This window comes from Rhinoderma darwinii, chromosome 1 (assembly GCF_050947455.1).
Source record: "Rhinoderma darwinii isolate aRhiDar2 chromosome 1, aRhiDar2.hap1, whole genome shotgun sequence".
NCBI lineage: Eukaryota > Metazoa > Chordata > Amphibia > Anura > Rhinodermatidae > Rhinoderma > Rhinoderma darwinii.
The window spans coordinates 363,432,306-363,451,241 of NC_134687.1; the positions used below are offsets into that span (position 1 = coordinate 363,432,306).

The following is an 18,936-nucleotide window of genomic DNA, read 5'->3' on the forward strand; positions in this document are numbered from 1 at the left end:
TCCAGCAGCCTGACCGGTCACTTGTGAAGCGGTGCTAACCTACATTGGCTCCTTGGCATGTTTAACTTGTTCCCTGAGCCGTTCTAGAGGTGTGAATGCACACTGACCTCATATGTGACTTCTATGTTATTATTTCTAGGCAGGCTGATTTGCACGTCATTGTCCACCCACATTCCCCTCTGACCTGCTGTTAAGTGTAGATGGGTAGACATTCCCAGGCATATCCTTGGCATAGACATTTCCTGGCTTCAAGAGTCTTGCCTGTACAGGCGTTATTCGACCTCTAACTGGTGCGGACCCACGCAAGTCAAGGAGCCTCATACTTTAAGAATCGCTACATTAGATCACTGTTATCAGTGATCTGTTTACACAGACACTCAGAGAAGACACATCGTGTTATCTCTGCATGTCTCTGAGCCCCCCATGCACAGGGACTCCCTGTGATGTAGTCATGACGTTGTTGGGGTTCCCTTGCAACCGTCCAAATACAGAAGCCAAAAAAGGGGTTTAGATATTTTTGTGACAATGAACTGATTATTTCAGTTCCCTATCGTAGTAAAGGGTCGGGCTGTCAGTGTGACAGCTTGACCCTAACATTGGCACTGCGTGCTGGAGCGTACAATACCATCAAATGCAGCATGTAGATTAATAGGCTTATTGCACTGTGTATAATGTACCACCTACTGTAAGGTATACATTTTGTGTAGAGCTGGCAGAACTAATAAATGCCCCCATGTCTGCCATCTTGTCTCCTATTAAGCTTGGTAAAAATCACTATATACTACGATACATTGTCGCTGGTTGAAGTCTTATAGGGGGACTCAGCGTTATATACAGTTAAATGTTTTCTTAAAGTTTTGAGTGTGGGATTTTTTTTTTTATCTATAAAAACAAATTATTAAAAGTAAAAAAAAAAATCCCATTTTCCCCCAAAAGCTGTTAAAAAAAAAACAAAAAAAAACTTTTTTGCCATGTCCTTAAAAAGTCTGAACTATTTAAATATAACATTATTTAACTCGTATGGTGAATGCAGTAAACAAAAAAAAAAAAATGTAAACACGCTATCTTTGGTCACCTCATCTCTGTGATCAAAAAAGTCTTGTATAGGAAAAAAAACCAATAAATACTATAGGTCGTCCCGCAAAAAACAAGCCCTCATTGCTCAATCGATGGAAAAATAAAAAAAAAGTTATGGCGCTCAGAATAAGATGCAAAACAAATTTTATTATCAATTAGTTTTTTCCTTGTAGAATTAGTAAAACCTGAAAAAACAACATACATTTGGTATAGTCGTAATTGAATTGACCCGCAGAAAAAGTTAGGCCTCATGAAGACGACCGTAAAAACACCCGTTATTACGGGTCGTAATTACGACCCGTAATAACGGGCCCATAGACTTCTATTGGCCACGGGTACCTTCCCGTTTTCTTACGGGAAGGTGACCGTGCCGTTGAAAAAGATAGAACATGTCCTATTTCAGGCCGTAATAACGGCACGGGCAGCCCATAGAAGTCTATGGAGCTCCCGTAATGACGGGTGGCTACATGTGTGCACACGTCATTACGGCAGCGTTGCTAGGCAACGTCAGTAAATAGTCACTGTCCAGGGTGCTGAAAGAGTTAACTGATCGGCAGTAACTTTCAGCACCCTAGACAGTGCATTCTGATCAGAATATAGAGCAACCTGTAAAAAAAAATACGTTCATACTTGCCGAGAACTTCCTGCTTCTTCCTCCAGTCCAGTCTCCCGACCGTTGCCTTGGTGACGCGTCCCTCTCGACATCCGGCCCGACATCCCTGGATGAGGTTTCAGCCCATGTGACCGCTGCAGCCAATCACAGGCCAATCACTGGCTGCAGCGGTCACATGGACTGCCGCGTCATCCAGGGATGTCGGGCTGGATGTAAAGAGAGGGACCAAGGCAACGGCCGGGTAAGTATGACTTTCTTTTACTTTTACCTCGGAAAGGGCTGCCCCTTCTCTCTATCCTGCACTGATAGAGAGAAGGGGCTGCCGATTAGTGCAGTGCAATTTTGCATCGAAAACGTGCCCGTAAATACGGGTGGAATACTGGTGACACCGGAACCGTATTTATGGGCACGGGTCCGTAAATACTGGTGCAAAACTGGTCGAATACGTGTGACACCGGACCCGTATTTACGGGAGGGAAAAAATACGTTCGTGTGCATGAGGCCTTAACATGTAGTTTTTACCACATGGTGAAAACAGTAAACATTAGACCAAAAAACAATGCAGGAATCTTTTTTTTTTTTTTTTCCCTCCCCTCATTCCACCCATAAAAAATATTTTTTTCCCCAGTGCAATAAATGGCGCTAGGAAAATATACAACTAATCCCGCTAAAAACAAGCCCTTATACTGCTATGTTGACTGAAACACGTCTTTCCTGTATAGACCGTGCACCAGGGTGGGTGTACATTATGGCAGTACAATAAATTAGAGTTAATTGACAGAAAAATTTCATAGATTATTATAAGTCTCCAGGAAGTTATGGAGTACAATCAGGGAGTGACCGCGGACACGTAGTCTTGTCTGTGTATATAGTGTTACAATTCTACATTATCTAGACTTCTACCAGTACAATAGAGCTGTCATTAAATCACCCGCCCTCTAATGATGAGATGACTCCGCTCATGCTGTCGAATCTATACAGCAAAGTTGACAAGTAAGCTGCAGAAAACTGTAAATGCCAGACTATTGTGAATGTTCTAGTGGACAGTGTGAAAACTGGAATATTTTAAAGATTTTAGATACCTTTTTAAATGTAAATGTTTATCGAGTTCTCGGCACTGCAGATCAGTGAGATAAAGTAGTGATCAAGGGAACAATGTCCCTTATCCTATTGATCAATATTTTAGTCTGCCTTTTCCTAGCCCAAAAATAGCTGCTCTCAGTAGTAATAACCGCACAGCGCTGTGAATGTATAGTGCGAAGATGGTGCATATGTTACAGCTGACACCTGCTGCTAATTGTGCAGGCTTTGGAGCAGGGGATGTTTGAGCACTTAGGCTCTGAAGACACTTCTGACTGCGGCCTCTAAGTTTTACAGAGAGAGGAAGCGATCGGGAGGTGCCAATGTGTTGCCAATGCAGCCGTGGGCCGATCAAATGTCCCCCGTATGGCATGTATGTGTAACAGACAGGCATAATACATTGCCATACAGAAGCATTGTAATGTATTATGTAAGCGTTTAGACGATCGCATGTTCAATTCCTACAGTGGAACCAAAATAAAAATGTATTTTTGTTGTGCAAAAGTAGTAAAGCATAAAATAACTATGTATATTCGGTATCACCATAATCTTATCAACCAATAGAAAGTTGAACAAAGTTAAAAATAAAGTTACAGTAAGAGCTTGTCCACACACCGCGGAATTGCTGCAGAAAACTTCTGCAGCAATTTCGTTGAAAAACGCAGATATTCTGCTGCAACAAACGCACCATTTCCTGTGGTTTTTACGGCAGAAAATGGTGCGTATTTTGCGGTGTTTTTCACAATGTTAGGAGATGGAGAAATCTCTGAAAAACGCAGCGATTCTGCACACTTTCCGTAGGAGGAATTGACGTGCTTCGGTCCAAAAAATACGCACCGGAAGTGTCGGGATTGTGAATAGACATTGCGTCCTGGCTGGAGGTGATGTCTATTAACTGTCAAGACACTTCAGTAAAGTTAATGTGGATGTATGTGACAGCACAGCATGATCTCGCTAGATCACACTGTGTTGAGTAGAAATGGACATGAATGGAGAGAAGTGTATGCCGCGGATTGGTTAGCGTCGTACACTCCTCCTTACAACGCCCACTTTCTGAAAAGTTTAAAAGACGCCCAGTTGGGCATTAAGAAACCAATTAGCATAAATCTAAAATGATCGTTTTTCAAAATAAAAAAGTTATCTACATTACAGCGCCGATCACATTATGTAGGAGATAGGGCACTTATAATGTGGTGACAGAGCCTCTTTAATGTTATGCAAATTATAAAAACAAAATGGAAGCAAAATATTCCAAACATCTTGATTTATTCAGTATAGAGTATGAACGCCACATGCAGAACTATACGCACTTTCACGCCTTGGCATGCTATCAATGACGTTATTAATGGTTGTCTGAGGAATATTATGCCACACTGAATGCGCTTGTCAAGCAAATCCTCAAGATTGGCTGCTGGCAGCTTCCTTTGCAACTGCCGACCAATAACGTCCCAGATGTGCTCCATTGTAGACCAGTCCGGAGTCTCTGCAGGCCATGGTAGCACGTTTAGGTCACACAAGCTGCACACAGTAGCACAGGCAACATGCGGCCTGGCGTTGTCCTGTTGAAAAACGGCTTCTGGGACACTTTGGAAAAATAACCGTACTACTGGCTCCATGACCAAATCAATGTAACGTCGAGCTGTTAGTGTACCTGAAATGAAGACTAGAGGGGTCTGGCTACTGTACATTATGCCGACCCACACCATAATCCCGGGAGTAGGACTGGTGTGACGTTCCCTTGTGAAGGCCTCTTCATGCTTTTCCCACTTGGTCTTTAGACCAATCTTTGGCTATCATTGCATCCTAGGCAAAAGCAGAACTGATCCCTGAAGAGGATAGGCTTCCATTGCCATCTTGCTGTGCACCATGATAGCCTTTGAGAGTGGTGGCATGTGGTCAATGGAACACCTGTAGCTGGACATCTGGCTCGTAGTCCAAACACCTTCTGATGGCTTGTGTCGACACTGGTTGACGCCCTAGGCTTGGTATGTGATGTCCAATTTCACTTACAGTACAGAATGGATCACCATGCGCCATTCTTCCAATCAGACGATCTGTCCATGCAGATATTCGCCTCCGCACCTTTTCCTATCGTTCTCGTTCGTTGTTGTTTTCCCAACCTACGGGACACGCAACATTTTTCAGTGCTGACATCTTGGCCTAGGCACTTAGCGATCTGCCAGAGTGATAAACCAAGGTCTCTCAGTTCAAGGATTCTGTCCCTCTCAATGTGCGATAAGTGGCGAATACTTGCGTGAAGACTAACGGGAGGTATCACGCAATCATCCCACACCACTTGATCCGATTTTTGAGGTTTTATGTGGCTAAAAAACTTTGCTTTTAATCTGCCTTTTATGCCCCTCCCACATGCCACAGATTGGGGTTAGGTGCTTGAAAATGTGATCATTTTGTAGATCTCAGCGACACCTGCTACTTCCACGATTTGCGTAACCTTACGGCTTGCCCTTCTTGGTGTTGCAATTTCAATGTTGAGGAGTGTATGAAGTCAAATCCTGACACTTGAGTCCTTTTGGCGTCGAATGACCAGGAGGATTGACAGAAGTTTCCTCATCATTACTTTAGGCTGCTCTCTATTCCTCACCCCATTAGCACGTGGTAGTGGGTAATGTTGAGGCATCTAGTGGGCATCATTATGTAATCTATGTATGTAAAAGCTCTCTCTAGTGTAGCTACGTGATAAGTAGACTGGTAAGTTTCCAAATATCTTATACATTTCGTGCATATTATTCCTGCTAATCCCATTATGTTCAGTAACCGTAAAGAACCATTGAAATGTGATCTTTTTGGCTGAAGTTTCTAGTGTTAATCTGTTTGTTCTCGTTACAGGGTTTACTTGGAACATATTGCCGCTATAGACTCCAGGACAGTAGGAAGCCCTGCAAATGAAATCCTTGCAGTTAACTACTTATTGGACAAGATCAAGGATATCGAAAAGAAGAGCAGCAAGGTCCACAAAATCACAATTGATATCCAAAGGCCTACTGGATCGTTCAGCTTAGGCTTCCTTGGAGGTTTCACCAGCTACTATGATAACATAACTAACATTGCTGTGAAATTAGAGCCGGCTCGGGGGGCACAGCATGCTGTACTAGCGAATTGCCACTTTGACTCTGTAGCAAACACACCAGGTAAGAATGGCATTAGTTTATGTGAACAAGGACAAGGGTCATCTCTTGCAGAAAAACTTACAGTGATGATTTACTCTAAAGATCTATGTTTACACAATTTTTTTACATACTCAAACTCTTTTCTTTCACTTATAAGCAATACTAGGGCTTTGTTCACATTTTTGTCTTGCTATAACCATGAATTGATGAAAAACAGAAGAAAAGTATAAATTAAGAATTATTTTTTTGGTCCAATCCCTCTGACACGCAGGATCCACCTGTTATCGATTACATCTAAGTTATGATCTTAGGTGTGATCGGTAACCGCTCAATCCTGCGTGTCTGACCCGCTGACCCTAAACATGTCAATGCCGCTGACCTGACAGATTCAGGTCTCAGCGCAAGATACAGCTGCTCTATATACAGGATACAAAGCAACTGTATCAAAAAGTAAAGATTCATTTTTAATAAGTATCTAGAAAGTTGCACCAAACACACTGATAGACATTTTTATTGAAAAAAAAAAATTGCAAAGGTGTACATAGATTTTAATATGAAGTTAGTTCCCTCCCTTTGCATCTAAAAAAAGCTTCCACTCTTCTGGGATGGCTTTGTACAAGATTTTGGAGTGCATCTGCGGGAATGTTTGCCCATTCATCCAGAAGAGGATTTGTGAGGCCAGACACTGGTGTTGGATATAAGGGTCTGGCTCGTAATCTCCGTTCTACTTCATCCTAAAGGTATTTGATGGGGTTGAAGTCAGGGCTCTGTGCCGGCCAGTCAAGTGCTTCCACACTCACCCAACCATGTCTTTATGGACCTTGCTTCGTGCACTGGGGCACAGTCCTACTGGAACAGAAAAGGGTCTTCCCCAAACTGTACCCACAAAGTTGGAAGCATACAATTGTCCGAAATGTATTGGAATGCTGAAGCATTAAGATTTCCCTTTACTAAAACTAATGGACATAGGCCAACCATTAAAAAACAACCCCCTAGCATTATCCCTCCTCCACCAAACTTTACGGTTGGCACAATGCAGTCAGGCAGGTAACGTTCTCCTGGCATTCACCATACCCAGACTCGTCCATCAGACTGCCAGATAGAGAAGGGTGATTCGTCACTCCACAGAACACATTTCCACTGCTCCAGAGTCCAGTGGCAGCATGCCTTACACCACTCCACGAAGCACAATACCAAGCGTTGGATGATGTAATTCTTGTATGCAGCTGCTTGGTCATGGAAACCCATGCCATGAAGTTCCCTGGGGACAGTTTTTGTGCTGATGTTAATTCCAGAGGGGAGGTTTGGAACTCTGCAGTTATTGAGTCAGCAGAGCGGTGGTGACTTTTTGCAATATGTGCTCATCACTCCGCAATCCCACTCTGCAACTTTACGAGTTTCTGTGGTTACCAATTGCTTCCATTTTGCAATAATACCACTCGCAGTTGATCGTGGAATATCTACGAGGAAAGAAATTTCACAAACTGACTTGTTGCAATGGCCGCATCCTAATACAGTACCACGCTTGAATTCAGTGAGCTCTTTAGAACGACCCATTCTTTCTCAAATGTTTATAAAGGCCGACTGCATGGCTAGGCGCTTAATTTTATGCCCTATGCGCCTCAGCACTCGGTGACCCCACCCTATAACTTAATGTGAGTTGCTGTGGTTCCTAAACGCTTCCACTTTTCAATAATGCCATTCACAGTTGATTGTGGAATATCTAGTTGGTAAGAAATTTCAGAAACTGTTTATTGCAACGGTGGCATCCTGTGACAGTACCATCCTGGAATTCAGTGAGCTCTTTAGAATGACCCATTCTTTCACCGATGTTTATAAAGGGAGACTGAATGACTAGGTGCTTGGTTTTATACCCCTGTGGCAATGGGACTAAATGAAACCACTGAATTCAATGATTAAGAGGTGTGTACCAAAACATTTGTCCAAATAGTGTATGTAACGGTTCATATTCTCACCCCCTGTAGTAGGAATAATAAAGAACCCTTCCTGCAAATGGACGTGACTATGTCCAGATTGCAAGTACTTTACCGCAATCTGGCAGTCACATCCTGGCTTTAAACTGTCACCGTGTTAAGTGACACTATGACAGTGCCCTGACCGCAACTGTCAGTGACAGTTGGCGGGACTCACTGGCACGGGACCAATCGGATTGGTCCCGTGCCGGCAAGTTCTGTGATTGGCCAGTCAGGCCAATCACCGCATAGGAGGCGGGTTTCTCAGGCATCTCCGGCTCTGACAAGCGCGGTGTGTGAGAGCTTGTCAGTCGGTGATGTTAGTGAAGACATCAAGTCATGAGAAGTGGAGAAAAAAGTGATAAAATCATCAGATCTGCCCACTGACCAGTGATAACCTTTTGGTGCCCACTGGTCATCTAATTAATCTGTTCATCCACCTACAGTGCCCTTCGGCCCTGCTGTGACCTGTGCTCAGCCATCACCTGTCACATCACCTGACGCAGTACTCGGTCGTCATCGCTCTGCTGTGTCCCTATATTGCCCACTGCCAGAGTTCCCTGTTGGGTAGCAATGCCACCTGTCATCTAGATTTTCCCCTGTTAGGTAGGGTATCCTCACTCATCAATATAGCAGGGCCGCTGATCGCCGGTCCGTTTGTGTTGCTCACTTGGGAGTAGCGGTTTTTTTTCTTTTGTTTTAAATCCGCGTTGTTTTTGTTGGCTTCTATACTAGTTTCTTGGGACGCCATTGTAAAATCCCCCAATGTAGCCAGAAGGGTTTTCACAGCCTGTAAAGCATATGAAATGCTATGCTCTGATACTGCCAGCGAAGGTGAAGTGCAGTTCGAGCTCTCTTCTTCGTCCATATCAAGCGACTCGGAGTCTGCACCCCCAGTCAGCGCAGAAGAGCTGTATGTCCTGCTCCGCACGAGCTGACATGGGTAGCTGCGGACAATTATACCCCCCAGGTGCCTGAATTTACAGCCCCCTCGGGCATTCAAGCTGATACTACAGGTTGCATCCCCATAGATTATTTGAAACTTTTTTCTCTTTTTTTTTTTTTTTTTTCTGATGTCCTTTTCAATTTTAATGGTCCAGCAGACCAACCTATATGCGGCTCCGTTTCTCCCAGAACCCTGACTCGTTTCATGCGAGAGGCCAAAATTGGACCCCCCCCAGAAACGCTGGGGAATTGCGTACGTTTTGGTACCTATTTTTAAGCTTTGGTCTCGTCAAGAAGCCAAGTGTTAGAGACTAGTGGTCCCCTGATATTTTATATACGACCCCCCCCTTTATCGCACAATTATGAGCAGGACATACGATTTGAAGCCATCCTGAAGTTCCTGCACTATGACAAGTCACTGCCCACCCTTACAGAACCCAAATTCGGATAGGCTGTACAAAATTAGACCATTAGTTGCCCACTACTCACAAAATTTTTCCCAAGTTTATACCCCTCAACAAATCATTGCAGTAGATGAGTCGTTATTCAGCTTCAAAGGTAGACTGCATTTCAAGCAGTATCTACCAAATAAGAGCCTGGTACGGCATTTAAATTTTATAAATTATGTGAATGTGCCACCGGTTAAACCCACTATTTCAGAATTTATGAGGGAAAAGACTCTCCTATAGATCCCCCTTCCTAGGAATTAGTGGAAAGATGGTATGGGATCTTGTTCATCCTTTGCTAGGCAAAGGATATCCTCTATATCTGGACAACTTTTATAACCGTGTCCCGTTACTAAAGGTTCTCTCGTCCAGATCCACATTGGCGTGCGGAACAATTCGCAAAAATCAGTAGAGCCTCCCTAAAACTTCGTTGGGACAGACACTGAAAGTAGGAGAGAGCAAAGCTGTCTGCAGTGACTATCTGCTGCTTCTGAAATATAAAAGGGACATCCTTATACTGACCTGCAGCCTTGTCCCTGTATGTGGATCCTTCACCCAAGTCCCCAAACCATTTTGTGTACAGGAGTAAAATAAATACATGGGTGGTGTTGACCTGTTTGACCAAAACCATACAGCGCCATGCGCAAGATGAAGGTATGGTATAAAAAGCTTTCTGTCCATCTTACACAGATTGCTTTATACAACGCCTTTTGTCTTCTGCAGACATGCTGGCAGTGGGGATACGTTCCTGCAATTTCAGGAAAAAGTAATTGCTGCAAGTTCCTTCTATTTGCTGACCAGGAGGCGGAGGGCAGTGCATCTGGTACTACAGTCAGCAGAATAATTCCCAGCCAGCATTTCCCCACAGAAGCCCCGAAAACTGTGCCGGGTGTGCGCCAAGCGAGGCATTCGGAAGGAAACCACATACCAATGTGAAATGTGTCCCACAAAGCCCGGCCTGTGCAAGGTTTCAAAATATATCCTATCTCCTTGGATTTTTAATTTTATTTATTCTTTATCCACCTTTTCGGTTTCCCTTATTGGCCATGACAATTTTTTTTATTTTTTTTTCGCTGACCAGCACCATTGCTCATTTAAAAATTTGTAAAAAACAAACGCTAAAACAAATCTAAAAATTCTCACTGTACCAAGAACCCAAGGGAGTGTCTTTCTCGCCTAGGTTGCAAAACTGGGTGAGAAGAATAAATCCAAATGAGATTGGTTGTCTCCGCAAATCTTTTTTTGCGGAGGCCTTTGATTTATTTTTTGGGCTGGGTTTTATGAAATGGTGGGTAGGTTGGTATTCGGACCTGCTATTCCCCCTCCCAGCATTGCAGGTTGTAATTTACTGCCCAAATTAAAAAAATGTACTATAGCCCTACATGAATATTTAGAGGGGTGCCACTTCACAAATAAACTTCTCACTATAACATTAGATAAATGCCTTGAAGGGTGTTACTTTTACAATCCAAAAATTTCTCACTATACCTCTAGATTCTTTTAGTTTACAAAATGGGGTCACTTTTCTGGGGTTTCTAATATTTTGGCAATCCAGAGTCTCATGTCCGAGGGCAGTAAATTCAAATGTAGTGGGCCTCAAATTTTTTATGATTTTTACCTTCTGAGCCCTCCCATGTGCTCATACAGCAGTTTATGACCAGATATGGGGTATTGCTGTACTCAGGAGAAATATCACCCCACAATTTGTTACACAATTTCTCCTATTACCCCTAACTAAAATGAAACATGAAACACCTGTGCGGTCAAAAATGGACGCAACACCCTTAGATGAAGTCTTTGAGGGGTGTAGTTTCGAAAATGAATGGGTTACTTTTGGGGGGTTTCCATTGTATTTGTACTTTAAAGGCTCTGCAAATGCATCAGGGCACCTGAAATCTGTTTCGACGAATCCGCATCATCCACTTCTCTTCGTTAACACCCAGCTTCTGGCAGTGCACAGACACACAGCGTGTTCTCGAGAGATCACGCTGTGACGTCACTTCCTGCCCTAGGTCCTGCATCGTGTCGGACGAACGAGGACACATCGGCACCAGGCGACAGAGGCTACATCGACTTACCTGCAAACGCCGATGCTGCTGCAGAATCAACTGTAGCCTCTGGTGCCGATGTGTCCTCGCTCGTCCGACACGATGCAGGACCTGGGGCAGGAAGTGACGTCACAGCGTGATCTCTCGAGAACACGCTGTGTGTCTGTGCACTGCCAGAAGCTGGGTGTTAACGAAGAGAAGTGGATGATGCTGATTGGTCAGCATCATACACTTCTATTCACAACGCCCAGCTAGTAAAAGAAGTAAAAACGTCCAGATGTACATACACAATACACGCCCACTTGTACATAACTTTAAACACGCCCAGTTGTACTTAAAAGAGCCTCATTTGCATAAATATAAAAATGCTCATAACTTGGCCAAAAATGCTCGTTTTTGAAAAAAAACAAAAACGTTACTCTTATCTACATTGCAGCGCCGAACTGCTGCAATAGGAGATAGGGGTTGCAAAATCTGGTGACAGAGCCTCTTTAACCCCTTAAGGAAGCAGCCTAGTTTGGGCCTTAAGGCTCAGAGCCCATTTTTCAAATCTGACATATTTCACTTTATGTGGTAATAACGTCGGAATGCTTAAACCTATCCAAGCGATTCTGAGATTGTTTTCTCGTGACACTTTGGGCTTCATGTTCGTGGTAAAATTTGGTCGATATATTCAGTCTTTATTTGTGAAAAATTTCAAAATTTAGAGAAAATTTACAAAAAATAGCATTTTTCAGAATTTAAATGCATCTGCTTGAAAAACAGACGGTTATACCACCCAAAATAGTTACTAGTTCACATTTCCCATATGTCTACTTTAGATTGGCATCGTTTTTTGAACATTTTATTTTTCTTGGACGTTACAAGGCTTAGAACATAAACAGCAATTTCTCATATTCTTAAGAAAATTTCAAAAGCCTTTTTTTGAAGGTACCAGTTCAGTTCTGAAGTGGCTTTGAGGGGCCTATGTATTAGAAACCCCCATAAAACACCCCATTTTAAAAACTAGACCCCTCAAAGTATTCAAAACGGCATATAGAAAGTTTTTTTTTAACCCTTCAGGCATTTCACAGGAATTAAAGCAATGTGGAAATGAAATTTGCAAATTTCATTTTTTCTGCTGAATTTCAATTTTATTCAATTTTTTTCTGTAACAGAGAAGGTTTTACAAGAGAAATACTACTAAATATGTATTGTCCAGATTCTGCAGTTTTTAGAAATGTCCCACATGTGGCCCTACTGCGCTCGTGGACTAAAACACAAGCCCCAGAAGCAAAGAAGCACCTAGTGCATTTTGAGGCCTCTTTTTTTATTAGAATATATTTTAGGCAGCATGCCAGGTTTGAAGAGGTGTTGAGGTATCAAAACAATGGAAACCCACCAGAAGTGACCCCATTTTGGAAACTACACCCCTCAAGGAATTTAATTTATGGTTTTTGTTATCATTTTGACCGCACAGTTTTTTCACAGCACCTATTTGAATTGGGCTGTGAAATGAAAAAAATGATATTTTTTCCAATAAGATGTCATTTTTGATCAAAATTTCTTATTTTCACAGGGAACAACATACCCCATTTTGTTGCCCAATTTGTCCTTAGTGCGGCAATACCCCATTTGTGGTGATAAACTGCCGTTTGGGCCCATGGGAGGGCTCAGACGGAAAGGACCACCATTTGGCCTACTGGAGCTTTTCTGGTGCTAAGTCATGTATGTAGAAGCCCCTGAGGTACCAGTACAGTTGAAACCCCCGAGAAGTGACCCCATTTTAAAAACTACACCCCTTAAGACATTCATCTAGAGGTGTAGTGAGCATTTTGACCCCACAGGTACTGTGTAAAAGATAATGCGCAGCAGATGGTGGTGTGAGATTTGCAATTTTATATATATATATATGCCATTTCAGTGTCCAATATAGTGTACCCAGCATGCGCCACCGGAGATATACACCCCTTAAATTGTAATGTGGGTTCTCCTGGGTACGGCAATACCCTACATGTGGCTGTTATCAGCTGCCTGGGCATACAGCAGGGCTCAGAAGGGAAAGATGAGGGAGGTAAGCTGTGCGGAGTGCATCAGGGTAAATTAAAAATCAAGGGATGTATGATACATTTTAAAACAATCTTTTATACAGAGCCCTGGTTTTTCGGGACACGTGTCACATTGGTATATTGTGTCCTTCCTTATCCCCCTCTTATAGCAGACTCTGCACCTCTTTTGACTCTTTCCCTTTCCACCGGTTTGGGGAACTTCTCCTGGAAAGTGTTGCCCTGGTACGATGCGTGTGGCCTCGCTTCCAGAAGTACTGGGTGCCCCCCCTTCCTGGTCCCTAAAGATTAGATCTTGAAATTCCAGGAAAGTTCCCCTCTGGCCTGCACATCGACGTAGCACGTACGCTTTGTACAAAGCCATCTGTATGATGTGCCCGGCCAGCTTCTTATACCACACCGCATGGCGCTGTAGGGCTTCAGGACTTGATTTGACAAGTCCACCCCTCCCATGTACCTATTGTAGTCCAGGATGCAGTCTGGTTTGGGGGTGGCCTTTCCTTCATATATCCTAAATCTGTAGGTATACCCTGATGCACTCTCGCAGCTTATACATCTTCACGCCATACCTTGCCCTCTTACCCGGCAGGTACTGGCGGAATTGAACCCTCCCTTTAAAATGTACCAGGGACTCATCAATAGAAATACACTTCTTGGGGGTGTATGCTTGGGAAAACCGGGCACTGAAACGGTCTAATAGGGGTCTCCGTTTATACAAACGGTCAAAACTGGGGTAATCTCGGGGTGGGCACGGCTCATTATCAGTATAATGTAAGAAGCGAAGTATTGCCTCATTTATTTATTTTTTTAGGTTCCAGTTCAGTTCTGAAGTTGCTTTGAGGGGCCCATATATTAGAAACCCCTATGAAATACCCCATTTTAGAAACTAGACCCCTCAAAGTATTCACAACAGCATTTAGAAAGTTTATGAACCCTTTAGGTGTTTCACAGAAATTTAGAGCAAAGTAGAGGTGAAATGTACTTTTTTTTTTTTTTGTCAGAAAATCCTCTTTATACCATTTTTTTTTTTTTATAACACAAGGATTTATCAGAGAAACGCAACTTAATACGTATTGCCCAGATTCTGGAGTTTTGAGAAATATTCCACATGTGGCCCTAGTGCAGTAATGGACTGAAGCACCGGCCTCCGAAGCAAAGGAGCACCTAGTGGATTTTGAGCCCTCCTTTTTATTAGGCACCATGTCCGGTTTGAAGAGGTCTTGTGGTGCCAAAACATTGGAAACCCCCAAAAGTGACCCCATTTTGGAAACTAGACCCCTTGAGGAATTCATTGTAGTTTTCTTGGGGTGCTTGCGGCTTTTTGATCAGTTTTTATTCTATTTTTAGGTGGCGTGGTGACTAATAAACAGCAATTCTACTATTGTTTTGTTATTCTATTTTTTTTACAGCGTTCACCGTGCACTATAAATGACATATTCACTTTATTCTGCGGGGCGATACGATTACGTCGATACCAGATGTTTATAGTTTTTTTTTTATGTCTTATGGCGTTTGCACAATAAAATACGTTTTGTAAACAATCATTCACTTTTTGTGTTACCTTATTCTAAGAGCCAAAACCTTTTTTATTTTTCAATCAATAAAGCCGTGCGAGGACTTATTTTTTGCGTAACGAACTGTAGTTTCGATCAGTACCATTTTTCGGTACATGCGACTTTTTGATCTCTTTTTATTCCATTTTTTTGGGAGGTGAAGTGACCAAACAATTGTTGTTGTGGTACGGTTTATTAATATTTTTTTTTACGGCGTTCACCGTGCGGGATAAATAACAAAATAATTCTGTAGATCAGGCTGTTACGGACGCGGCGATACCAATTATGTATAGTTTATTTGTTTTGTTTATATATTTTATTAATAATAAAGGACTGATAAGGGAAAAAGTGGGACTTTTACTTTTATTACTTTTAAAACTTTTATTTTCTTATTTTTACATAACTTTTTTTAAACTTTTTTTTTACTGTATTACTTTGTCCCACTAGGGGACATGAGGGCAGGAGGCCCTGATCGCTATTCTAATACACTGCACTACATGCGTAGTGCAGTGTATTAGAACTGTCAGCTACTCACTGACAGCAAGCATAGTGGGTCCTGACGTAGTCAGGACCCACTAGGCTTCCGTCTATGGCATAGCTGGACACCATTGTTTGGTGTCCGGTTGCCATAGTCACCATCGCCGGCCGCTATTGTGTAGCAGGCCGGCGATGGCGGATTAACCCCTAAGAAGCCGCGATCGCTATTGAACGCGGCTTCTGAGGGGTTAATCGCCGGGGGAGCTCCGCGATCGGTCCCGGCACATTGAGCAGTGATAGTCTGCTGTCGGAAACAGCAGCTATCACAGCTCATGAACGCGCCCCGCGCGAACGGCGCCGTGTTTACTCCATGACCTACTATTAGGTAACTGAGCGCGAACGCTACAGTTAGCATGACCTAATAGTAGGTCATGGAGCGTTAAGGGGTTAAAGGTCATCTAAAATAAAAAGGCCATAAAGATCACTCGGTGCTCATGAACAGTCTAGAATTTTTAGGCTAGGTTAATTTTACCAGTGAGAGATGGATTATCTAAAAAAAAATAAAAAATAAAAAAATAAATCACATAGTCGAAATTATATTTATTTGCATTGTGCACAGAGAAATAAGTATTTGATCCCCTGCCAACCATTAAGAGTTCAGCCTCCTCCAGACCAGTTACACGCTCCAAATCAACTTGGTGATTGCATTAAAGACCGCTGTCTTACATGGTTACCTGTATAAGAGACTCCTGTCCACAGACTCAATTAATCAGTCTGACTCTAACCTCTACAACATGGGCAAGACCAAAGAGCTTTCTAAGGATGTCAGGGACAAGATCATAGACCAGCACAAGGCTGGAATGGGCTACAAAACCATAAGTAAGACGCTGAGTGAGAAGGAGACAACTGTTGGTGCAATAGTAAGAAAATGGAAGACCTACAAAATGACTGTCAATCGACATCGATCTGGGGCTCCATGCAAAATCTCACCTCGTGGGGTATCCTCGATCCTGAGGAAGGTGAGAGCTCAGCCGAAAACTACACGGGGGGAACTTGTTAATGATCTCAAGGCAGCTGGGACCACAGTCACCAAGAAAACCATTGGTAACACATTACGCCGTAATGGATTAAAATCCTGAGGTGCCCGCAAGTTCCTTCTGCTCAAGAAGGCACATGTACAGGCACGTCTGAAGTTTGCAAATGAACATCTGGATGATTCTGAGAGTGATTGGGAGAAGGTGCTGTGGTCAGATGAGACTAAAATTTAGCTTTTTGGCATTAACTCAACTCGCCGTGTTTGGAGGAAGAGAAATGCTGCCTATGACCCAAAGAACACTGTCCCCACTATCAAGCATGGAGGTGGAAACATTATGTTTTGGGGGTGTTTCTCTACTAAGGGCACAGGACTACTTCACCGCATCAATGGGAGAATGGATGGAGCTATGTACCGTCAAATCGTGAGTGACAACCTCCTTCCCTCCACCAGGACATTAAAAATGGCTCGTGGCTGAGTCTTCCAGCACGACAATGACCCGAAACATACAGCCAAGGCAACAAAGGAGTGGCTCAAAAAGAAGCACATTAATGTCATGGAGTGGCCTAGCCAGTCTCCAGACCTTAATCCCATCGAAAACTTATGGAGGGAGCTGAAGATCCGAGTTGCCAAGCGACCGCCTCGTAATCTTAATTATTTACAGATGATCTGAAAAGAGGAGTGGGCCAAAATTCCATCTAACATGTGTGCAAACCTCATCATCAACTACAAAAAACGTCTGACTGCTGTGCTTGCCAACAAGGGTTTTGCCACCAAGTATTAAGTCTTGTTTGCCAAAGGGATCAAATACTTATTTCTCTGTGCACAATGCAAATAAATATATATAATTTTGACAATGTGATTTTCAGTTTTTTTTTTATTTTTAATCTATCTCTCACTGGTAAAATTAACCTAGCCTAAAAATTCTAGACTGTTCATGTCTTTGACAGTGGGCAAACTTACAAAATCAGCAAGGGATCAAATACTTATTTCCTTCACTGTACATGTAAATTTAGTCAAATGCTAATTTTTGCACCTTTTCTCAAAAATGTTGTTGTTTTTTCACAAATAAGCAATGAATTTATCGACCAAACTTTATCCCTGACATAAAGTACAATGTGCCACGAGAAAACAATCTCTGAGTCGCTTGGATTGGGTAAAGCATTCCAAAGTTATTACTAGATAAATTAACACGTCAGATTTTTAAAAATGGGGCTTTGTTATTTAGTTTAAAAGTGGCTACGGCAGGAAGGGATTTAATGTGACAATCAGAGAGCACATATTCTCCCTCATTGGTAATAGGGTTGATAACATGAAGAAAGGTTCCTGATTCCCCCCACGAGGTCACTAGAGGCTGAACAGTTGGAGAGATAACAGTAACAGGCTGTGATCTTTCTTCTTGCTCCCACTTGCAACTTCCCGCTCCCACTTGCAACTTCCCGCTCCCATTCCTTTACTTACACAGACACAAAACCAGAAAGCAAAACTTTTTTGTTTCTGCTCCCAGACTTCAAATGAGTGTTGCACTCTGAATATGGAGCTTTTAATTTGAAAGCTTTTATCACTTGTGCTTTTGTATAAAACCAAGCTCTGGGCTCTAGTCCTTGGCAGTGAAAGGGTTAAGGCTCTTATACTTTTTATAAGTAGAATGTGGAATAAATCCTGCACGTGTGTCAAGAGACTTCAGCATGATCAAAGGGTTTCCGGTGACCCAATCGTGAACTGTGGAATCCCTATACAGTCAGCCCTGAAGACCTAGTAAGAACCCAGCTCTATCTTTACACACACTGTTTTTTTAGGGCACACTAAGTGTTGCCCTACTAACATCCTGTTTCATAATGACATCGGGCATAATATATTGGCATACAGAAGTTTACTAATATGTTATAAATTCAAAATAAACAAGCAAGTTGGTAATCCCATATTGGGATAAATATGTAGTAAAAAAACAAAACCTAATTAAATAAAAAAATAAAAAAATGTACCCATACATTACAGAAAAGCCAAAATACTGCACTTATTTGGTATTCCCAGGATCGTAAGAAACTGAACTTGGATCTGTCCGCAGAATGTGCATCTATAGGTGAGGGCAGCATGTTATAAGGGCCTATTAGTCAAAACTTTTCTTTCCACAATAGCCTGTGACTTTTTTTTTTAAACCCTCTTCTCCTTTCTATTTACATTCTGACACCGATAGTCTGTGTGATTTCCCTTTCTGCTCTCCTCCCTGTTTTTTTACTGTTGGGCTTCGTTCACATCTGCGTCAGGGCTCCGTTCTGGCGCCCCGTCGGACTGAAATAAATGGTTTCCGTTTGACGGAATGAATACCGTAGCTGACTGACAGCATGTGACTCCCTCTCTGCTCACCTCACTATCTACGCTCTCATACTGACAGCCTGTGTGATTCCCTCTCTGCTCTCCTCACTATCTACGCTCTCATACTGACAGCCTGTGTGATTCCTCTCTCTTCTCCTCATGATCTACATTCTAAGGCTTGGTTCACACAAGCATGTTACGT

At 42.6% G+C, this 18,936-nt stretch overlaps 1 protein-coding gene across 1 annotated transcript in view; it reads left to right on the forward strand.

The window, feature by feature from the left end:
- Positions 1-18,936, forward strand: part of ERMP1 (endoplasmic reticulum metallopeptidase 1) — a 95,422-nt gene that overhangs the window by 20,584 nt on the left and 55,902 nt on the right. The window contains exon 2 of the mRNA XM_075827345.1: positions 5,618-5,919. Within this exon, the coding sequence (XP_075683460.1) occupies positions 5,618-5,919 (302 nt within the window). The remainder of the gene's footprint in view (positions 1-5,617; positions 5,920-18,936) is intronic.